This window comes from Phacochoerus africanus, chromosome 10 (assembly GCF_016906955.1).
Source record: "Phacochoerus africanus isolate WHEZ1 chromosome 10, ROS_Pafr_v1, whole genome shotgun sequence".
Taxonomy (NCBI): domain Eukaryota; kingdom Metazoa; phylum Chordata; class Mammalia; order Artiodactyla; family Suidae; genus Phacochoerus; species Phacochoerus africanus.
Window position 1 is genome coordinate 99,244,549 of NC_062553.1, and position 24,738 is coordinate 99,269,286.

The following is a 24,738-nucleotide window of genomic DNA, read 5'->3' on the forward strand; positions in this document are numbered from 1 at the left end:
TCAATAGATAAGACACACCAAAGCAAAAGCTCCTTGGGATCCTGAGACCAATAAATTTGAGACCAGCAGTCTGGAAGCATATACAGTATTTCCTTCCATTTAAATTCTAAGGTCTATGTGAGACACCCACCTAAATTCCCCTTTCCTCTTTGAGTTTTCTGACAATTCTCAGTTCATTTGTAAACAGAAATAATTGGTATGTCTTTATGTCCTTAGTCCAATTAATAATCAAGATCAAATTTACTTCCTCCATTCCCTCTGCTTCTCTCTGCTGATTATTCAAAAGGCACAAAAACATACCCACCAGTCTTAGCTCTTCTACGATCTCATTTAGCAAACATGTCCAGAGCACCTACTATACATCAAGTAATATGCTCAGCTCTAGGAGATATTCTTCAAGGAGATATATTATACTAGGAGATATAAATACCAATGAGACAAAGCCTCTGACCTTCATTAAGTCCAATCCAGTCCCTAAGATGCACATTCCCATTAAACACACATTAAAAGAGAAATGCTTGGAGTTCCTGTCATGGCTCAGTGGTTAACAAATCTGACTAGGAACCATGAGGTTGCGGGTTCAATCCCTGGTCTTGCTCAGTGGGTTAAAGATCCAGCATTGCTGTGGCTCTGGTGTAGGCCGGCGGCTACAGCTCCAATTAGACCCCTATCCTGGGAGCCTCCATATGCCATGGGAGCAGCCCAAGAAATGGCAAAAAGACCAAAAATAAATAAATAAAAGAAATGCTTATGGATGTACATCTCTATTTTTCTGTTGTTGAAACTAGAAAAGCGGTAAAAAATTTATAGGAGGTATTCTGACATAATCAAAACTCTTCTGAGAATACAAAGATACAAAATAAAAGGGTAATAAACCTTGTGTCTGCAATCCAAAAGCCATCCTTCAAAGACACACCTATTCTGAAGTTTTAGATGTGATAGGTAGGGTAAGTGAGGGTATAAACTGGACAGATCTCTGGAATGAGCAGTATAAGAGCCACAGTTCCCAGCCACCCCTTCCTCAACTATCAGAGTTAGAAAAGGAATGCAGTTTAAATCATTTCTCTTTTACCCACTGACCTGCTTGCCCATGGAATGTGATCAGCCATGACTCTAGCCAGAAACCTGAGTAAGCAACCCAGACTCCTATCAGTGTAGATGAATAAATTGTTTAAAAATGCACTGGAGCAAACTTTGCACTTGGAAACTAACAATTGGAAAATCACCTCTGACAACCAGAGGTAATTTATAACTGCTTTTTGCAGAATCACGGTAAATTAATTGAGCAGAAGGAAAAAAAAGAACTTTGTTGTATATGCTTGAAAGATACAACCAATAATAATATGAAATTCTAGCTCCCTACTACTGCTTTCAATATTCTTTGGAGAAACACATTTGCTTTTAATTTTAGGAGTGGTTGGAGCTTGGGAACTCAAACTCGGTTTACAATTTCAGCACTTCAGTTCACAGAAGATACCCTGACAAGCAACTTTTTTCTCATAAAAAATCATCATAATGAATTATCCTCCAAGTTTTTAAATAAATAGTATATAACTTGGAATACTTTGTGAAGTTAAAAAAGTAACAGACATATAATCCCCTATTACTAATAAAATGATTTATAATTATTGTTTTTTAGTCTCCATGCCTGATGCAGAGACAGTACTGTTTAATAAACTTAAGCTAAGCCAATCTTTGCATATATCATGGGTAAATAAAAGACTAAACAAATCTGCTAATGATAACAATGGACATTTATTCTCATTCCCCATATTGTTCTGATCAAATGTAACACATTGAACCAAACAACAAGCAATAGCATAATTTGTTTTACAGTCTAAATTTATCTAAACTCCAGAATTGCTGAATATTTCAGTCTTTAATAAATATTTCAGTTTTCAAACTAATTAAACCTCTTCATCTAAGAAGTAATTCCAGAGAAGAAATGTAGAGCTGAGGAGGGGGTATAGGGAAAGAATAAACCCAAATCAAAATAAAATTACATGTAAATCACGACCTGAGTCAAACCAAATAGGTTAATATGTAAGATCTATGTTAAATCTTTAAAAACTAATTAGGCAAAAGAGGACACAGGGGTCAGAAGTTTCTTTGGGGCTATGTGTATAAGGTAAAATTGAATTCCATTTAGAATTATATCTAAGAATTTTATCTCTGACATCCTCTAGGCCATGAATATATTGTTCCATCCAGAGAAGAGATATAGCTAGCTATTATCGAAAAAAAATCACAGGGGATTCAAAAAGATAATAATAATAAATGAACATTTCAAATGAAGAAAAACCCCTCACCTCTCTGAAAAAGAAAAGAAAGCAAGAAAACAAACACATGGGCCTCAATTTCACTAGCACGTTGTGTCTGGGTTACTGCCAAGTATCACAAACCACATTTGATATTTTATGTTTTTGGCTGAGTGACTCTAGAATGTCTTTGAAGGGAGTGGGAAAGGAGAACTTAGGAAAGGGCAGATGAGCTTTTCAGAGTATAGCTATATCATTTCTAGTTGATTATCAAAACAACACTGGAAGCAGTTCAATTAAAAAGCAAATCAATGATACACGGAGACAGTAATAGCCAAAAATATACCCCAGGAAAGGCCAAGCTTGGAATTCTTTTGGCTTATGCTATGAAACTCTAGTTTCTTACCCATCAACAGACAGAACAACGTGTGCCTATACCATGGCATTGAACAACACGGTTTTGTCTCAAGAAACAGCTTCTAATCTCTGATCGTTCACACCACATTACATGCTTTAGTTCAAGAGGCAAGAGAAAAGATTACCCTAAGTTAGAAGACAGTGCCTAAAATGTGAAGGCAGATGAAATCAGGAATCTCCCCAAACTTGGCTCAGCACATTAAAATTAGTCACTGTCTATAAAGAAACTGCCAAGACTGCTGAGGATTCGAAAGTTAATACCCTCCTGATGTAAACTGTCGGTCCAGCGCCACTCCCCCCAGAAAGCTATGCTATCATGCTGATTTCTACCAAAGTTCTTCACTTTGCAGTAGAGGTCTCTTAAGCCTGAAATTGCTCATCCTCTAGTAGACATCCTTACTGTGAGACGTTTAGTTCAGTGTAGTGATTTACCTCAAGTCAATGCATCCTTTTTTGTACTTCTGAAATGGCTAGAGATTTCTCCCTAGCCTTATACATATGATTGTATGAGATGAAATAGAAGGTAAAAACTGGTTCATTTTTGGTTTCAACCAGGCTTAGAGCTAAATTTTATGTATTTCTTATTAGTCTGTATGACAGAACATTTTTATATGCTCCTGTCAGTAAAATGAACAATAAGCAATAAAGGTAAATCATTATAGAAAGTAAATTAAAGAGAATGATCCTTCTAACCACAAATCAAAAAAGAATTCATAAGTGACTACAAAATCATTACCTCTGCTCTCTGTGTTCTGGGAAAAGCAGTTGATTTTTCTATGGCATAAACATCCACCAGGTAAAGACATGCTCCTTGCTCCCGGTCCAGAATGGCTGCAGTCTGAATTATGCCAGTTTGTCGTCCAATAGTAAAGAGACGTCCAACCGTTTTCTCTTCACAACGGACTGAAACAATATAATACTCCACTGGGGCCTCAGATCCTCTGGGACTTGCTGCTTCTATTGATATTACATTGGTGCCAATGGGTTCTCCCTCCTTCAAAATAGTTATGTATTTGGGTTGCGTAAAAACAGGCCCATCAAGGCCCTGAAGAATGACAGTCAATTCAGTGGTTGACTTCCTCCTTTCAGGGCCAAGGTCTGTAGCTGAAACTATGAGATTATAGATCAGCTGAGAAGGCACCAGCGCCGAAGCCACTCTCAAGTCTCCACTGTAACGATCCACAATGAAGGTGTCTGTGTCCCCATTGACGATCTCGTACTCCACCTCTCCATTCGCCCCTTCATCTGGATCAGCAGCCATAATTGTTGTCAGAACAGAACCAATCACAGCCGAAGGGTCTGCAGCAAGGGCATTTTGTGATATAAACATTGGAACATTGTCATTGAGGTCTGTAACCAAAATGGTCACGTTTTTCAAAGCATACCGTCTAGTTTCTATAGGCACAGCTTGATCATTGGCTTTTACGGTTAATTCAAAGAGATTAGCAAACTCCCGATCTATTTCAGCAGTAGTATATATAGTGCCTTTGACTTCATCTATGCCAAAGTGGTTGCCCCTTGGCATCTGTTGAATGATCGTATAGGAGAGCTGTCCGTTAATGTCTGCATCGGGGTCATGCGCAGTCACTGAAATGACAGACGTTCCAATGGGAACATTCTCAACAATAGACTTGAAAATATCTCCAGGAGGAAAGCTGGGGGGATTATCATTAAAGTCTCTCACATGTATAACCACTGACATTGTAGATGAACGAGGAGGCCTTCCTCGGTCTTTTGCTGTTATATTTAATTTGTACAAAGACTGTGTTTCAAAGTCCAATTTTTTGGCAAGAAAAATACTCCCAGTGTTTGGGCTAATGCTGAAAGTTCCATGGTTGTTAGTCCCAGTAATACTGTAATGTAAGTCGGCATTGTCACCTGAATCTGAATCGGTTGCAGTAATAGAGGACACAAGTTCACCAATTCTCATGTTTTCCAAAACATCAACAAATAATGTTGACTTAGGGAAAGAAGGAGTATTGTCATTCTCATCTAAAATATCAATATTCAAGGTACAGGTTGAATTGAGGGAGACCACCCCAGAATCCACAGCTTGAATGACAAGGGAATAGGCAGGTGTTGCTTCGTAGTCTAAATTGCCAATCAGTGTCACCTGACCAGAGGTACTGTCTATAGCAAACTGTCTCTCTTCATTTCCTTTTATTACAGAATAATGAATGAGTCCATTATTACCTTCATCAACATCTGAGGCAGATACTCTTAAAACTTGTGTCAGGTTGGCTGCTGACTCTGATATTGTAGCTTGGTAAAAGTCTTTTAAAAACTTGGGAGCATTATCATTTATATCCTTCATGTAAACATGTACCGTGGCCTGATCCTTGAGTGGCTGAGGAAGCCCCTGATCTGTTGCAATGACTGTAAAGCTAAACACCGCAGTCCCTCTCCGCCTCATAAGAGACTCCCTGTCAAATTGATGGGTATTTGTAATTTCCCCACTAATTGCATGCAACTCAAAATCTGGCTGCACCATTTCAAAAGAATACCTCACTTCTCCATTTGGCCCAAAGTCTTTATCTATAGCACTTACTTTGCCCACAAACGAACCAGCCCTCTGTTCTTCTTCAAAGTAGAACGTGTAATTGGTACTGTTAAAAAGAGGTCTGTTATCATTTACATCTTCTAAAATTACAGTAACATTCACAGTGGCACTAAGGGGTTCCACTGCTCTGTCAGAAGCAACAACCAATAAAACATATCTGTCTTGAAGTTCACGGTCCAGTTCACTTTTTATATACAATTGACCATCTGGGAATATGCCAAAAGCATCCCCTGTATTTCCTTCAGCAATGCTGTATGCAATTTCACCATTTGCTCCTGAATCCTTATCAAAAGCTTGCACTTTAAAGAATCGAGAATTCACAGGTTCTGACTCAGAAAGGGTGACCTCATATGAAAGCTGGTCAAACACTGGTGGGTTGTCATTTACATCATGGACATAAACTGTTAAGATGAAACTAGAGGAGAGCTGGGGAACACCCATATCAGATGCCAAGATCTCTATCTGGTAGGAACCAGCATGAACATCCAGGGGTCCTAGCAGACTAATATTACCATTCCTTTCATTGATAGTAAAGAGGTTCTTGGGGTTTTGCTTCAGGCTATAGAGTACCATGCCATTGACACCTTCATCAGGGTCCACAGCTTTGGCTTGGAAAATGCTGTGCCCTGCCTGCCAGTTCTCCACCACATTCACTCTCTCTACCGCCTGAAGGAAATGAGGAGAGTTGTCATTTAAATCCTTAACTGTTATGTTAACCATAGTGTCTCCAGTCACTGTCCCCCCACTGGCCACTACCTTCAGCTGATAAAAGGATTGCTCTTCTCTGTCAATCACACTTGCTGTGGTAAGCTGCCCAGTGACCTGGTTGATAGCAAACATACCTTTCTGATCCCCAGTAGTAATGAGATAACTGATGTTGGAATTGAGGTCCATGGTGGATGCAGACACACTACCCACATGATATCCCAGAGCGACATTCTCAAAGACCACAAAGCTGTATGCAGCCTGACTGAACACAGGTGGGTTGTCTTGAGTGTCCAATACAGTGATGGTTACTATTGCCTGGTTGGGAGACTGTAAATTGCCACCATCAGTAGCCACTATTTGCAACTGATAAGCAGTTTTTTCTTCTCTGTCTAGGGCCATTCTTGTAGAAATAACCCCACTTTGAGCATTGACCTGAAACCGGGATCTGTCCCCAGCAGATATACTATATTTGACAGTTCCATTGAGACCCAAGTCTGGGTCAGTGGCAGACACTGTGGTGATGTAGCTACCTCCAGGTTCATTCTCCTGAATATGAGCAAAGTACTGGACTGGGTAGAACACAGGGCTGTTGTCATTAATATCCAGGAGACTCACATTTATGCGAGCCACTGATGACTGAGGAGGGGAGCCCAGATCTGTGGCCAGAACTAATAGGGAGTAAAAAGCTTGTTCCTCTCTGTCCAAGGAGGAGATAGTACTCAACCTCCCAGACACAGGATCCAGGCGGAAGGACCTCTGGTCAGTCTCAGTCTCTTGCAGTGAAAAACGCACTGTCCCATTGTCACCCAGGTCCCCATCAGTTGCCCCAAGGACCAGTAGTTCTGTCCCTGTAGGGGCATTCTCAACCACAGACACATCATATCCTTCTGGATGGCTAAATACTGGCTTTTCATCATTCACATCCAGGAGCGTTACAACAAGCTGGGCATAGGAAACCTTGGGGTGAACCCCTTGGTCCCGAGCACTGATATTCAGTACAATCTGGGAAGCGAGTTCACGGTCCAAGCCCCCAGCAAGCCCAGTGGTCACTAGGCCGCTATGTTCACTGATGTGGAACCAACCTAGTCCATTACCAGAGACGATGCTGTAACGCAGATTAGCATTGAGACCAGAGTCACCGTCAGTGGCAGACACTCCACTCACATAGCTTCCCGGGGGCGCCTCCTCGCTCAGGTTCACTCTGTACACTTGCTGTGCAAAGACCGGAGGGTGGTCATTGATGTCATTGACGAAAATCACCAAGCTCGCCACAGAAGAGCGCGCCTGGACCGCTGCGCCAGGGGGCGCCCCGTGGTTATCAGAGACGGAAACTGTTAGGTTGTAAGAAGGGATGCGCTCCCGGTCCAGGGCGCTGGCTACTTTGATGAGGCTCAGGTTTGGCACTTTGCTGCTCTGCACCTCAAAGTGGCGCTGCTCATTGCCCCCAAGAATCTGCACAGAGATGTTCCCGTTGGCTGCTGGGGAGTCGGCGTCCGTCACGGTGAGCAGAGCCACCACAGTGCCCACCTGAGCGTTCTCATCTACCGAGGCGTAGCGTGAGGTGGCAGGAAAGTAGCGGAATTTTACCACAGGGTCATTGTCGTTAACGTCCAGCAGCTGAATCAGCGCCTCAGCGCGCCCGGTGAGAGAAGGCACGCCTCGATCCATAGCCTGCACGGTAAGCGAGTACTGGCGCCGGGCCTCGTAGTCCAGGGGCTCCCGCACCGTGATAAGCCCCGTTTCCGGGTCCATTTGGAAAGGGGTCCCTTCGTCCTGCAGCCGATAGCGGATATCCGCGTTGGTGCCCTCGTCGGCGTCCGCCGCCGCCACCTGGAGGACGCTGGAGCCGACGGTCGCGTCCTCAGGCACCCCCGCCTGGTAGTGGGAACTGCCAAAAACCGGGGGGTTGTCATTTATATCCTGAACAGTCACGTTTACCTGAAGGTAGCCCCGCCGCTTCGGTTCGCCCTTGTCCTCCACTTCCACCAAAAGCTGGTACTGTGGCGTGACCTCACGGTCCAGCCCACCCTTGGACACGAGATGCAGGAACGCACCCTCGCCACTTGGGTTGAGGGTGATATCCAGGCGGAAGCGACCTGCCTCGTTGCCCTGGATAATGCGGTAGGATCGGTGGTCCACACCATTGGAGCCAATGTCCGAGTCGGTGGCGGTATCCAAGATGACTTGCCGCCCGCTGCTACTGTCCTCCTTGAAAGTGACCACAATCGAGGGGTCCGGGAAGACAGGGGCGTTGTCATTGAGGTCCCGTACCAAGACTCGCACTTCGGTGGGGTAGGTGGGCGAGCTGGAAAGAACCACTAGGTTGATCACGTCGCTGGGTAGGCTCTCGCGGTCGATGGTGGCAGTGGTGTACAGGGCCCCGGTGCTACTGTTTATGGCAAACAGGGCGTGGCTTTCGCTGAGCCGGTAGGTGAAGCCCGGGCGCGTCTGGATGGTACCCACCAGCGTGCCAGGAGGTTGCTCCTCCAGCACCTGAAACACCTGGCGCTGCTCCGCCCCGCTGACCCGGGCCGACCCTGGGAGCAGTGACAGCAGCCAAAAGACGCGAAGGAGCTGAAATAATGATAAAGTGGGCAGCGGGAGCCACGGGCGGCCAGGAGCCCTGTCTGCTGCCAAGTCCATGTTCCTGGCTCCCTGGAACAGTGTGATATAGACAAGGAAGAGGTGAGGCAAAAAAGTGATGACGATGACGGGGATTAAGTAGCCCCAGCAAACATGCAGCCGATGGCTTGGAGAGCTCTGCTATTTCAAAGAATCTCCGGCCCAACAGAAGCAAGTCGCATTAGCAAAAGGATCAAGGTAGCCATTTGGATGCTTAGTGCGAGAGAGATGCCTTGGGGGAAAGCGGCAGGCATTCCTCAGGACACTCCTGTGCGTTGATGAGTTCCCAGAAAAGTTTCTCAAACCTTCTCTATTTTCCCCCTTCACTTTGTTTTCGAATCCGGGAGAGTCAGCGTTTTCGCCCAGGTGGATGTGAGTTGGGAGAGATTGAGGTTAATGAGGAATGAAGTTGCAAACAATTGTCCTCAGAAACTTTAGAACTTACCACAGCGAAGAAACTGAAGAGGGAAGGACAAACGTCCGTAGCGGTGTGTGGAAAGAACAATTGCTCAGGGGGGAGGGGTCGATGAGGAGCCGGGAGATTCTCGAATTCCTTTCCCAAAATCTGGAGACGAGGGGTTTCCTCGAATCCCCTCTCCTCAAGAACAAGGCTGCAACGCCCCTCCAACAGGGCTGCAGAAGTGGCCGCTGAGGCCCAGGCTTCGGGGTCTGAGCGCGGGCAGCTAGAAAACTGCGTTCCAAGCGCTCACAGCGGCGCTGGGGCTCCGGTATCCCGGAGCGCTCGGCTCCGTCCCTTCTCCTCCAGCCGGCGCCGCCGCCCCTGCTGCGGCTTCGAGCCCGTAGTCAGGCGCAGGCAAAATCCAGCGCTATTCGGCATTTTTAATTTTTTTACCTCTGCCAGGACGCCTGCCGACCCATTATTTGTACATCCAAATCGAGCGCAGGTCCCTCTTTCTTCTCGGCCTCGCCAGGGTCGGACAGGAGCAGCGCTCTGTCCCCGAGTCCCCTCCCCTAACCATGCCAGGGGGATCCTTCTCCGGCGGCCCCAGTCAGAAGCCCTCTCTAGTGCGCCTCGCCCCTGACCTCGTGCCCTTTCCCTTTATTGTCCTGTGTCAGTTTCACTTTGTAATCCACAAGGCTTTTTGTTTGGGGCGGGGGTGGTGGTTGGTCCCCCTTTCTCCTTCACCCGTGGCTGTGTAGGCGGGGAAATCCGCTCTGGGCTGTGGCAGCGCCCGCAGCAGCTCCGGACGGCGGCTGTCAGCGCTCTCCCTCTTGCCTGCCCCGGCTGAAGAGGAGCTGTGGAGCTGGAGCTCCTTGAGCCCCTCTCAACCTCCGGCTGGTCCCCCACACTCTCCCCGCCCCTTCCCCGCCGCACGCGCGCGCGCAGACACACACACACACACACACACACACACACAGCGCGTCGCCGAAACACAAACAGAGGGGGAGGGAAGACCGCGAGCTAGAGCAAGACACAGAAACTTTGCTCGCCACTCATTGATCCCCGCACTTTAGTTCGCCCGGACTCCCCCTAACTCCGGGTGCTGTCACCTACTGCCCCTCCCTCGCCCCATCCCCATTGGGCCGGAGCTAAAGCAGCCCCGCCTGGCACTCCTACCGCCAGCGCTCTCGGACTTTTTCGGCCTCCGACTGGCTTCTCCGGATGCTAATCACTCCAGCCTCCTGGAGGACTGTAGGCGGTCGGGTGTGGGAGATCTGCGAGTAGGAGGCGCTGGGAAGGGGGGTGATTTTTTTTTTCTTTTTCTTTTCTTTTTTTTCTTTTTTTTTTTTTGGTCAAATCTTGGCCGGCGTTACAGCAATAACAGCAAAAGGCTGCCGCAGAATAGATGGGGGTGGGGTCAGGTTTGCAGATAAATAACTTTAGTGGCGGGGTCTGGGAGAAGACCGTTAGATTGTTATGCTAGTAATAACTCAGGGGTAAGGGGGTCGAGAGAAATAAAAGAAAGGCGGGGGGTGAGGGTCTGTTAGAGCGGGAGGAAGGATTAAGCAAAGCCTGTCTGGGAATGCAAAGCGCAGATTTGCTTTAACCGTTTCCTGCCCCTTCTCTTGCGATGGGAGGGGAGGGAGCTGCTCTACAATACAACCCGACAGAATCCAAACCAAATCTTCCTCATGCCTCCTCTGTCTACAGAGATGAGCTAACTGCAGCCCAGGTTGAGATCAACCCTGAACCTGTCCCCATTTGTCCCTCCCCCACTGTCAGGTGACTAGGGCACCAAGGCCTAGGTACTGACTGCACTTTGGATTTCCTGTAGGAAAAGCCAAGGGAACTCTGTTTGTTTTGTTTCCCTTCCCAAATGGATCCCAGGTGCCAGTAGCCAAACCTTAGAGTTTCAACAATAACAATGGTAGCCCATTGGAAAGATGGAGATCTTTTCCTATTGCAAAGTTTGGAATTTTGATCTCTGTTGGAGTATTTCCTCCCAGACATTTTATAACCAATGGAATCCTGATGAAGTTTTGTTTCTTTCTTTTTTTTTTTTTGTCTTGGGAAAGGGTATATATGAGAAAAATAGAAATGAATAGAATGAAATTTAAAAAATAGCCACTTGCCATGCAAGGCACTCAGATTAATTTCCCTGATATTTACTGAAGCTAATCTTTGTGGTACAATTCGGCTCCTCAAAGAAAGAAAAAAGTGACTAGAAATCAGGTAAGTATTATTTATCCTTTAAGGGAAACCGTTTAGAAAATAAGAATTTAAGGCAAGTAATGTAAATATAGGGCGTGTGTTTTACTTTTCGCCACAATGACCCTCCAAGTTTAAAACTTTTGATACCAGAGATGATTCAGCGATGAGTAAATACTGCCCTCTGCTGTTTTCCGTCAATCTTACAGCTTTTTAGTTGTCCGCTTTCTTGCTTAAAATTAAATGCAGAGACTAGAAGGATCTGGTTACAAGGATAATTCCTCCTTCTTGCCCAGGGATAGTAGCAAAGTAGAAAAGGTCTTTAGGAGTCTCCTAGTACCTTTCTTTACTTACAGTAAAAAAAAATAATAATAATTAATTAAGCAATAGTGATAAGGCTAGAGTAAGCACAGGTGGTTGTAGAAGTCCTAATAGGGGATCATATAGATAAAGAGGGAAACCTGGGAGATACTGGGAGCTCATTGTAAATTAAAGAAAACCATCAAAATAAGGCAGGCTTGCTTAACTAGTGGAGGTGCAAGAATTGCCTCAGGTCATTGGGTGGGGGAAAGGTTGAGGCCTGCATTCAGAGTCAGACCTAGGGCAAAAATGTGAAGATCACCCTTCAGCTGATTTGAATACACCACCTTACCTGGTACCAAGGAAGAGCTACTACTCCCAGAAATGAAAAGGCAGGCCTTTCCAACCCCCACTCCCTTAGGATGATAAAACTGTGGCCCACCAGCTCCTCGAAGAGCTTCCTTGCCTGCCTGCTTGCATCTCATACTAACATCCTATCCTAATAAATCTGCTTCTCGCCTATCACTTTGTCTCTTGCTGAATTCCTTCTGTGTGGAGGCATAAAGAACCTGAGCCTTGGTGAGTCCAAACGCAGGGTGAGTAACTCAAATTTAAAACTGTGGGTTTAAGTTCCAATCTGGCTTTAGGCTGGGTTTGAGTCCCGGCATGTGGGTTCAAGTCCCAGTCTGTGTTCTGGCTAGGTTCAGACTGTTTAAGTGCTTGGTCAGTTTTAGTAGGCCAGACAGCAAATTCAAGTCCTCTGGTGTAGATGGCCTGTAACACAAAATTGGTAGGTGGAAACATGAATTCTAAAAATGCTGTCACCAATTCCTTTGTTTAGGTTAGAGCATTCACTTCTGCATTTTCCTCTACTATATATATTGTTGTATACCGAATATATGATGATTTGGAAACAGGCAAGAAAATTAGGTTTCACCGTTTTTGTATTTTTAGAACTCGAAAACTAGTGAAAGCATTGGAGGCTCTTAAAAGAGAGAGATTTTAAAGCCTTTTCTCAAAACTCATATCTCTGCCAATAAATCACAATCTTAATACATTATTTGGGTGTATTTTTAGCCCACAAAGATTTGTAGCTTAACTAAAGTGGAACCAACAGTTTTACAAGCAATTGCTATGATATGTGGTTTTAAGAGAATATTAGGATTTTCTTGCTTGTCTGTTGCTGTTTTTACTAATGTACCACAGTTCAGTCCTTCAGGTAAGACAGTATAGAAGGAAAACATTTAGATACTTGTAGGCTATCGGGTACTTTTTTTTTTTCTGTTTTATTGTTTGTTTGGAGAGCCTGTGAGATTATAGTCATACTTAGTCTAAATAGTATTAAATTCGTACTGAGTGCATTTAATTTGGGAAAACAGGTGAAAATCATTCATTCTGTGGAGTGAGAAGTATAATATATATTAATTTTAAAAAACAAATACTACAAAGTATTGCAAAAAGTGTATATATTTGGTACATGAAATAACTTTTTGAACAGTTCTGCAAAAGGACTATCAAAATGATTTAGACAATGACATGGTTTTTTAAATAAATGAAAGCCTTCCATAATAACTACATTAAAGTAACATTTAAAAATAAAATATACATATAAAATTGCAATCTGTGTACACAATTTAAGGAATGAACAGAAAATGATTTTAATAAAAGACAAATAATGCAATCTTCATTGTATTCAGTTTACCTCTCTTGGATTTCAGAAATTGTAGTAAGACAATGCATGGTAAAAAGTAAAGATGCCCCCAACAAAATAAAATAAAATAAAAACATACAGAAATTGTATGTTTGAGAGAACAAAGTTTATTTTCGCTTTTCCATCAAAACCTCGATTATTTTAAGAAAAAGATCACTTACTGAAAGCTTTCAATAAACCTGAAATTACATGCTTCTAAGAGAGAAGATATTCATCTATTTTAGTAGACTGTAGAGGAAAATTATGTATTTTTTGTATCCAAGTGTGAAATAAACTAGACATGTGAACTCTAGAGTATACATTAAAACAAATAGCTTTTGTAACAATTTGTTGTCCTGATCTGTATATAAGGACCATCATTACTTCACTAAATGTTTGAAAATACTTCTTTTTTCATGTTTTAGAGCCTAGGTGAAGAAGTTAGGGTAAATCATACTCTACAATTAATAGCATGTTAGCAACTTTGTTAGCAGAAAAGGATTCTACTCCCCTCTTGCCCTCCTTTCTTCTTCCTTTGCTTCTCCCTTCTTCCTTTCCTCTTCTATCTCGCCCTGTTTTTCTCTTCCCTTTTCTTTCCCCTTCTTCCTTCTCATCTCCTCTCCTCTTTTCCATTCCCTTCCAGTTCCTGAATTCTTGTTTCTCTCTTTCCTTCCCCCCTCTCCCTTCCTCTCCCATCCTTCCCCTCCAGTCCATGGTTGCACTGTACTCTTTATTATACTTGGCTCACCTTACCTTATTTTGCCTTAATCTTCTCTCCTCTCCTCTCTTTATGGTTTCTCCTTCCCATTACAGGACCCCCAGAGCCAAACACTCCAGTGTGTACTTTTTGTTCCATGTTTTTGCAAAATACATATTATTTATCCCATGTTTTTAATTGAGATAAATAGATTGGTTATATTGTATATGTGTCTCATTCTCTTTCTTATCTTTGTCATCAGGCACTATTTTTAAGGTTTATACATGTTGCCATGTGTATCTCTACACTGTTGTTTCTGACTTGTGCCTTTAGTGTAAAGAGTATACCTATTACTCTTAACCTGTCTGCTTACACAGTTGTAGACATTCAGATTGCCTTCAACTCCCCGACATCACAGATTAGTTTGCAATGAACATCCTTGTGATTGTCCCTAAATGGAAAGACATATTTTGGGGATATGTAGTGAGGAATGGAAGCTGAACTGGATAGCTGATAGCTAAATAAGAGAGGGTTTTGTTTGTAGGATACAGTGTTTCTGAGCAAGATGAGAACTGATCCTAGGATTGGGGAAGCATGAGGTTCAGAGATGGCCAATTTTCAGAAGTGGGAAAGGGTTTAAATATTGGTTAACTTTTGGGTGTGGAATTGAAATTAGTAAACTGTAGTTTTTGCACATTGGCTGAATGTCATATTTTTTATTACAGATGTGATTTTAACAATGATTTGGGTTGGGTTTAACACTGGTTCTTTAACTGGTTTTTTATGTCGTTGATCCAGATAAGATTTTTGTCCTTAGCCATGTTATTTATCTTACTCTTATTTCTGGCTCTTTTGATTTCCAACTTCTTATGCTAAAGGTTTAATTCAGTATTTCAGATTTTCTTATTTCCTGATAAATATTTTTAAAACTATAAGTTTCCCTCAACATACTGTACTAACTCTACTCCACAAAATATTAATTTCAAAATGCTACATATAATGATTTCATTATTATCCACATTTAAATATTTTGTACTTTATTTTATATTTCTTCTGTAGCACAAGATTCTTTATTAATATATAAATATACCTATAAATATGAGTAGAGTCATAAATAGTCCTCTTCTTCAGCAAGCCGGCTACCTTGCACCACTTTCCCTGGCACACAAAATCTATATCCCTCTGTCACTATTTATTCATTGTATTATAGTCAAAGTAGATAATCTGTGATAAAAAGAAGTCTCCAGTTTCTCTCCAATCTTCTTAACCCTCCAATCAATTTTACACAAAACAACCCACCAATTTTTTTATCAAGATTTTAATTGATCACTGCCTTCTCCTTGATTAACTTTACTCATATGCCTTCCAGGATGCCATCCTGCCTCATGCACCACTACTTTTTAGTCTCAGGTGTTTTACTGTGTAGCATCACAGGGCTCATGGGACAAATTATCCCCATCCATTCTCTAAACTCTACCTATTGGTGATCTTATCCTGTAACAAGACTTCAAATAAGTTGACTACACTCAGAAAAGAATGTGAACTCTGCTGTCTTGGGTGCAGTGTTATGTCCATATCCATTAAGCTGTTTGTTAATTATGGTATTCACATTTTATGTATCATTACTGATTTTCTTTTGGTTTTAAGTATCGTTCCCCAAAGAGGCATGGAGACGTTAAATCTGTATTTATGTTTGCAAATTTAAATCTCCTTGTAGTTATGAGCGGTTCTTTTTTTTATGCAATTTTAATATATATTTATATATTTAATATATATTTATATATTCCTCATTTTATGTTTATATATTTATAAATATATATATATATTTATAAATATATATATTTATAAACATATATACTTTATATTATCACCATGGATTAAACCTTTTCTAATTAAGATGTGAATCTCTTTGTCCCAAAAAGGCTACTGCTTTTGTCTGATGCAAGTACAGGTAACCAGCATTCTTTGATATATTTTTTTTCCTATCCTTTCACCTCCTATCTCTCTACCCTAATGTTTTAAAAGTCTTTTTGTTACAGTATTATATTTCAAAATGCAATCTGAGTTTCTTTTTAAAAAATCATTATTCTTTCTTAACTGCAGCTTTTAGTCTATTTACATTTGATAGACCTGTTCACATTTCTGTTTCTCCTATCTAATTTTGTGTTTTGCTATTTTTCTCTAGTTTTATCTTTTGTTTATTTCTGTGTTTCTTACCTGATTCTTGATTAATTAGATACTTCTATCACTTTTGTCACTACTTTGGGTGATATATGCTCTGTTTTGTCTAATTTCATTTTACTTCAAAAAATTACAAAATGGATTCTTCTGAAAGTTTAAAATAATTCAATGGAAAAATATTTCTTGAACAAAATATTTTAAATGCATTCATTTACTGCTCAACTTACATCTTAATTTGGTGTTGCTTTTTAATTCTTTTTAAATTTTAGTCTTGTATAACATTTTTATTTCTAAAAAGGCAGTAATGTATTTGACACAGTTTGTTGCATTTGAATCTTTCTTCTATCACAAGTGTTTTATCCTGACCACTTGCATTCTACCTGAAATGTATTTTTCTGAATTTCCTTTGGAATGGTAGCCATTGGTAGAAATACTTTATACTGGCCCTGTTCTTGAAATATTTTTCTTTAAGAATAAAATTATAAATTTGAAACTATTTTAGAGTAATTTAGACAGTTTTTCATCATATGCCATTCTAGTGCAAATATGAAAAAAAGGAAATTTAAATGAAGTAAATTAATTTCAGGTGCACAGTAAGTGAATCAGTTATACACATACATGTATCCATTCTTTTTTCCTCATATAGGTTATTATAGAATATTAAGTGGATTTCTTTGTGCTATACAGTAGGTTATTCTTATATATTTTGTATATAGTAGTATGTATATGTTCTTTTATTTTCTCTATGCTTAATTTTGATTATTTTCTCTGACTTGTCTTCCAGTTCACTAATGCTGTCTTTACCTGTGTCTGTCTAACTTGCTTTTAATCTCACACATTTAATTATCAGTTTAATCACTGAATTCTCATACCTTAACATCTTGGTGTGTTTTGACATTAACTATCCCCCACAGATATTTTCAAGCTTGCTTTTCTATTCCTTTGAACGTGTTAAACATAGTTACTGATATTTAGATATATATCTGAAGATTTCAGTATCAAAAATATTTAATCATCTGTTTATCTTTCCACTTTTATTGCTCATTTTAGCTTATTGTAAATTGCTTCCTTGTGTGATTAGTTATGTTTGAATATGAAATTGTCATTTTAATTGGCAAATTATTTGTGATACTCCTTGAGACTTAAAATTAATGTGTTCATGTAAAGAAGAGCTGATTTTGCTTCTATTAGGTACTCGTGGGTTACTACTAGTCTATGACAACTACTGCTTTCATTGAAGCTAATATGCCATGAGTATACAAGCAACAACATTTTACAAATCACAAAGTAATACTGCCAAGTAAACTATAAAAATTGCTTTCTCATCAATTTGGGTTTTTATTTAAAGCATTTTTCGCACTCATATTGTTGTTACGTCATTCTTCTATAAGTGTAAAAAGGAAAGTATAAGCAAACAAACTGAACAAAGCACTCTTCGATCTTTTTCACATTGAAAGTCCAGCCCAAAGTGGTATAGCATTTATTGAAAAAGAGCTCCATTTTAGCTCTTTAATTTTTTTTTCCTAACATGCAAACACTGCATGTTTGATGTTCATATATAGTTAGTGATGATTAAGTCACAATTGCTGCCAGGCCTTTAGCAGATATGATATATATCCTAACTGCTAAATATGAAAATGGAACCCCTGAAAAGTTGAATCATAGAATAATTAAATATGGTGAATATACTTGAGGATTTCTTTTCTATACCTTCTCAGTAATGTGATTTTCAGAGCTGCCTTGTGGCTTAAACTTCTTAGGGATGCAGTCCCCTTCTCCATACCTCAGTCTAATCCTTGCCAAGGCAGTTTTATTTTCAGATTTTTGGAGAAGGCAGGGGGTGACTATGTATATCTGGATATACAGAAAACTAGTTATCTCAACTTGAACTTAGGTTTTAGGAGCTCCAGCTTTAACAGGAGACATTTCCTATTACACTTCACACCCTCAGAGAAGCCTGGGCTTTTCCTCTTAGTTTTCACACTTTACCACACCTTTAAAATCAAAATTGGAGTTGTCTCATGGCTCAGTGTGTTAAGGATCCAGTGTTTTCACTGCTGTGGCTCTGGTTACAGCTGTGGCATGGGTCTGTCCCTGGCCCTGGAAATACCCTATGCTATAGGTGCAGCCAAAAAAAAAAAAAAAAGTCAAAGCTCATATTTGTGGAGTTCCCGTCGTGGCTCAGTAGTTAACGAATGCAACTAGGAACGATGAAGTTGTGGGTTCAATCCCTGGCCTTGCTCAGTGGGTTAAGGATCTGGCATTGCTGTGAGCTGTGGTATAGGTTGCAGATGCGGCTTGGATCCCGTGTTGCTGTGGGTTTGGAGTAGGCCAGCGACTACAGCTCCAATTAGACCCCTAGCCTGGGAACCTCCATATGCCACAGGAGCAGCCCAAGAAATGGCAAAAAGACAAAACAAACAAACAAACAAAAGCTCATATTTGTGAAGTTTGGCCAATGTCCGTAGGACAAAAAGCTACTTCAATGTTGAGTTTACCTCTATGAGTTCTTATCTAGACTACATATAGTAATACCTAACTACCAAGTCATGTCAGCTCTTTGATGTTTTATAAAATATTTTAAAACTTAGTAATTTTAGTGGTTTTTAGTGGTAAATAATAGCCTGACATATTACCAGAATAGGAAGTCTATTTCCATTATTTCTTCAAATATTACCCTTTTTTTATTTGTTTTTCCTCCTTTGGGAAAACTTATTATTTGGTACATATCCATAAGTCAGGTATCATTAGCTTTTTTTTTTTTTTTTTTTGCTGTTTTCTGGGAAAATTCCTCAATCCAATCTTCCAACTCATTAATTTGGTCTTTAGTCATATTCAGTTGATCACTGTTTAATCTTTTGTTCTTAATATCAACCCATATTTTTGCATACCAACCATGTATTTCTACTTCACTAATTTTTAAATGAATTTTAATTCTTATTTTATACTAAATATATCTATCTATCCATCAATTGTCTATCTGTGCTGAGGAGGGATCAAAGACCAGAACTCAGTCTGTGAGTGTAGAGTGGGGGCTGGCAAATTTTTTCTATAAAAGGAAAGATAATATACACTTTAAAGCTTGAAAGCCAGACAGTCTCTTGTCACACCATTTAAACTTACCCTTGTAATGTGATCTAAAGCTGTAGATAAGACGGAAATTTTGGGGTATGACCATGTTCCAGTGAAAATTTATTTACAAAAGTAGGAACCAGGTCCAGTTTGGCCTGCAGACTATCATTTGTTGACCATGTTTTAGAGCATAGAAAATAAGCTTGTACTGAAAACTACCAAATGACCATTATTGATCATCCCCATTTGTATTTTTTTTAAACATATATATGTATACATGTATAAAGTCAGGATTTTGAAGATGATTCAAAATTTCTCTGTTTTACAACAACTGCATTTCTTTTCTTTTTACCTTAGGACCGTTTGTAATCTTAAATTTTAAACTTTGAGGTATGGTATGATTGGGAAGTGAGGATCACCTTAAATTGTAGTCAGTAGTCTTGAGGGATTTTAGAGAGTAGGAAGGGATATTCAGTTGCCTAAGGGCAAGTGGTCAGAATGCACCTATTTCATGAGATCACTTGGCCCCTGCTGCCAATTTCTGCAGAGCAACAGGCAGGAATAGCCTCAAGGCAATATAGGGTAAAAGCAGAAGCTATTTTTTTCTAAACATTTATTCTTTCTAGTTGTTATAAAATTTCTCTAGCCATTATCATTTGGTACTTAGCTTTCCTTTTGCCATTATCTGTACCTCCTTTTTATATTATGTGTTAAAATTATATAATATGTTTATCAATTTTTTTCTGGCTAGGGTTCAATTTCCAAGGATTATGGAACCCCCAGTGTACGTAAATAAATCTGAAACTACATTATGGAAACTAAAATCGTATTTTTTAACATCACACTTATGGGAGAAACAAAATGAAGGGTTAGCTTTAAAATCCTTCATAATATGGTACATGTGAGTATGTGAGCGAAGCCACTGGAATGGAAATTGCTTATACTAAATGTGAGAGTAAGTTTCTGAATGTTGTGGCATTTGCCACAAACTTGTAATTACCTACCATAATTTGGAGAAACTGCTCAGTCCAACAACTGTTTGTGACAATCTACTCTTTTGTTAAAAAATATATAATATGGAAGAGTTGGTCATATTTTAATCTTTATTAGGTGTAAGTACACAATTTACCTCAAACTAAAATCACATTAATATGGGTAATAATGAATGCATTAACATTAAAATGAATCTGACATTGAATTTCATGCTAGAATATGAAGAGAAATAAGAAAATAGATACTATACACACACACACACACACATACATGTATATGTTTACATATTTGTCATGTTGGACAAGTGTTAAGTAAAATGATGTGATATTCAGTCTGGGTTTTAACATTTGACTTTTAACATTTGAAAATAAGGAACAATTTGAACTGTAACTTCCATCATCAACTGATGTATGGGGAATTTGGAGAATGCTACCAGAAGAGTTGATTCTAAGAAAACGAATAATCTTACCCACAGCTAACATTTTATTTTCTATTTTAACTTTATCAAGTTGATGAAATATAGATTACAAGACATCCTTATTTTGTATTATGCTAGATGAGCATTCCTTAGCTATTATAATTTTATATAAATATTGTTTCATTGGGGAGTTCCCACTGTGGCACAACAGGATTGGCAGCTTCTTGGAAGCTCTGGGCACAGGTTTGATCCCTGGCTGGGCACAGTGGGTTAGAGATGTAGCTTTGAAGCAGCTGTGGCTTAGGCAGTGACTGTGGCTCGGATTTGATCCCTGGCCCAGGAACTCCATGTGCCGCAGGGCGGCCAACAAAAGAAAAAAATTGTTTTATTGGATGAATAATACTTTGTTCTATGAATAGGCCAAATATTATTAATTGTTCCTCAGTGTTGCCCTTCAGGATTTTTCTAGGGAATTTTGGTATTAAAATTCCTGCTTTAATAATCATCACTCACTCCTCAAAATTTATTGAAAAGTAACTACGTGTCAGGTACTTTAAAAGCTACAGGGAGAGACTGGTGAATAAGACACAGCTTCTGCCATGTTTAGTCAAATTAGAGAATTTTTTTTAAAGAATTTAAACTTTTATTGACCCTTATTATTGCCAAATTGCCTTCCAGAAATAATGTACCATTTTATAATTGAAACCAAAGTATATCAGAGTTCTCCTCCAAGCACAATAAAGAAGTACATTTAAATATGACATCTTAAATCCTGGTCTCTTTAAAGGGAATTAAAAAGGTGTCTTCATTTAACATGTATTCCTATAATGTTTTTCATAATTTACTATTCATTTTGCTTTATAAAATAAATTACTCATATTTGTTGTCAGTTTACACAGTTGGGGTCTGTTATATATTTTTGGGTTGTTGCTGCTCTTGTGAAATCCATTTGTTTTTCTTTATAAGCACCTACCTTTCTTTTAAATATATATATTTTTTGCTTTATCAAGAAACTAAATAAGCATGCATAAAACTTTAATTCTAATTTCTTCTTGGCTCTTCCTTCTACTTCTTGGTCCTAATTATGTTGTATCAATTGGCATAGTACCACTAGGGCAGGAAAAATAAATTATTTTTTCTTCTGAATCTAGCATGATGCCTGAAATTCAGATAGTATTCAACAATGTCTGCTCAATTTCATCCCACATAGTAGGTCTACAATTAAATATATATATAATCTTGGAAAGCAATAATAAATGGTTTGAATGCTGCAGTCTAAAACATTGTTTTCTAAAATGTAAAATTTGGTACTCAAAGATGATTCTAGGGGGCTCAGAAGAAGATACTTAACAGTAAAAACAAAAACAAACAAAAAACCCCATGAGAAATGTTAAAAAAAAAATCAAACACTATGGTAAGTGTTGTGGCTTAACATTCATTTTCTGCTCAAACTTTCCAGCCTATCTCTGCCTCTATTGTGCATTGTTCTAGGAGCTCTTTTTTTTTTTTTTTTTTTTTTTTTTTTTTTTTTTTTTGCTTTTTAGAGCTGCACCTGAGGCATATGGAAGTTCCCAGGCTAGAGGTCAAAAAGGAGCTACAGCTGCCAGCCTACGTCATTGCCACAACAATGCAGGATCCAAGGTGCATCTGCCACGTACACCACAGCTCACAACAATGCCAGATCCCCGACCCACTGAGTGAGGCCAGGGATCAAACCCAAATCCTCATGGATAGTAGTTGGATTTGTTTCTGCTGTACCACAACAGGAACAGACACTGTCTTATCCACAGTTCTATGTGCAGTGATCCTCTATTTAAATGCAAGCATTTGTTAGGTAACATAGGCAGAGACCCACTTCATTTTAGCTCTTTCTCTGCCGGCCAGCACCGTCATGGAGGTAGGTCCACATTGGTGTGTCAGTGTCGAGTCCATGTGTGTAGAGGAACAACAATTATATCATTTGAAGCTGCTATAAATTCCTAACCCTTGGATCACGGTTACTTTGGTGTCTTGGTGAAGTTAACTTTTCCAGTGGTGGCCTCCTGTTTTCCTTGCTGATTGTGGCAGAAGTCACAGTGCCCATGGTGGGGCACTTCTGTTTCTATCACCATCACCCCCCAGTAATTCTGACAGCACCTAATTCCCTAAGTGTTCTTGAAAGAACTGGGGTGCTTAATAGTTCCTGTAAATGGCTGCTGATAAAATTTTTACAGGTGATAATAATTATTTGACTTTCATTTCTCTTGCAAGTAAAGGAGAGATTCTATGGTTGCTATCAGAATGTCTCCTATTTAACATCTTCCTTTTGAATAGAGAGTGGTCTAGGTGAATAGTCACATTTAACAAACGTAATTCATGGTGATTTGATTAACATAGCACTATTTGGATACAATATAGATTCTCTTCAATAAAGAAGATTAAAATCTAAAATGAGTCAGAAGTAGTGAACCCAATATAATTGGAGTAAAGCAAAAAAAAAAATCAGAACTTGGCGTATACTAAAAGACAAAGGAAAAATAACAGGATTTCAGTGGTCCTTAAGCATTTTGATATTTTATGGTACTCAAAGCCCTTATTATAAGAAAGAGTGCATTATCTGTACTATTTAGTTGGAATATTCCAGATGTCTCTAGTCTTTATAAACATATCACAACATCTTAATTCTTTGTTTATTTGAATTACTCCTTAGTCATGTCTCTTTTTCATTCCATTCTTAATTACTGAGTCTGTGATTAAAAATGGCAAACATGTGTTTTGAGCAAAACTAAGCTGTGATTTGGGCTGTGGGTAGTAATTTTGGAGTGGGAGAACATGTTAACCCCTTCCCTTCCACCCTACTCATGAACTTCAAACACAAGGAAACACTAAATACAAAATAAAGAAGCAAAACATAGAAAAATGAACTACTTTTCAGTTCAAATACTTTGTATGGTGATACCAAGGAGAAGTTTCTGAAGAAACAAATTAAAATGACTGTAATATTTACAAAACAATGTTCAGCTAAAATAACATAGGCAGCCACAGATAGGGTATTACTGTGGTTAAGACTCTTAATTTTTGCTCTTAAAGAAAGATTAGTTTTAGAATCTGACAATCAGTGGATCCAGTCCTACTGACTCTGCTTCCTCCTCTCTGCAGGGTCAAGTGCAAGTCATTTCAATATCTCACAGTTGACAGCTCCCATTTGTAAAAGGAGGACAATCAAGGCCACGTGGAAAATGTAAGTTAATTATCATCTGTCAGCATATGAGACCCACTTTAATAAGAAAAAGTTCTAGGTAAATTTAAATCCTGTTAATTATGTTTATACTGGGGAAAATTTGAATATATACTTTCAATTTTCATGGAAGGGAAACAGTTTTATTCATTTAAAAACAGCATTGCATGGATATATGTGTAGAATTTCAAGAATAATGGTAAATTTCTAAAAACTTCAGAGAAAAATAAAAATATAAAATAAATACATTGAAATATTTATGGTTAAGTCCAATGCTATAATATGATTTGGGTTGAAGGAAAATACTAATATTGTATTATTTTTTAAAAAATCAGAATAAACTCAATGGAGTAGATTCAGACAAAACAATATGTTAAAATTGAGTTCAAAGCAAATAAGCCATATAAAGTTGAAACAGAGCCTATGTAACTAGTCAATAGTAACATAAAAATATTTCAGAAAATCTAAGTTTTATTGGTTCCAAATTAAAAAAAATACATTTGAATAAATCTTAATGTCATGTCAGTACTTTCAGGAGAACCAAATATGTTCCTGAATATTACTAAATTGCAACCACAATAGTACCCTAAAATCCTATTGCTTGGTTTTGGAGGGAATCTATATATTAAATTTGAACAATATATTATGAATATGTTTCATTGCTCTTGATTCAGGAAATTGGTGTTAAGGCAATAGTCCAAAATCTTTCTGTTCCCTATTGGATCTGTGACATGTTATTTTTTTCTTTTTAAAAAAATCCATGATTTGAAATAAGCACCCTTGTTTTGATAACATGTATTTCATCTTTGCCTGTTGAAGGGTACACTGTTATTGTTGCCTCATTGCAAACTACTTGCAAATGGCAAATGTCTATTTTTCATCCTCTTTTTAATGATTATAATTATTATGTAATTAAAAAACTCAAGACATTAAATTGATGCTCTTAAGAAGGTTGGGAAGTTAAGCGTGGCTCAGCAGTAAAGAACCCTGCTAG

General features: G+C 39.3%; 1 protein-coding gene across 1 annotated transcript in view; it reads right to left on the reverse strand.

The window, feature by feature from the left end:
• Positions 1-9,861, reverse strand: part of FAT4 (FAT atypical cadherin 4) — a 163,312-nt gene extending 153,451 nt beyond the window's left edge. Inside the window, exon 1 of the mRNA XM_047798626.1 lies at positions 3,412-9,861. Within this exon, the coding sequence (XP_047654582.1) occupies positions 3,412-8,586 (5,175 nt within the window). The 5' untranslated portion in view covers positions 8,587-9,861. The remainder of the gene's footprint in view (positions 1-3,411) is intronic.
• Positions 9,862-24,738: the final 14,877 nt, after the last annotated feature.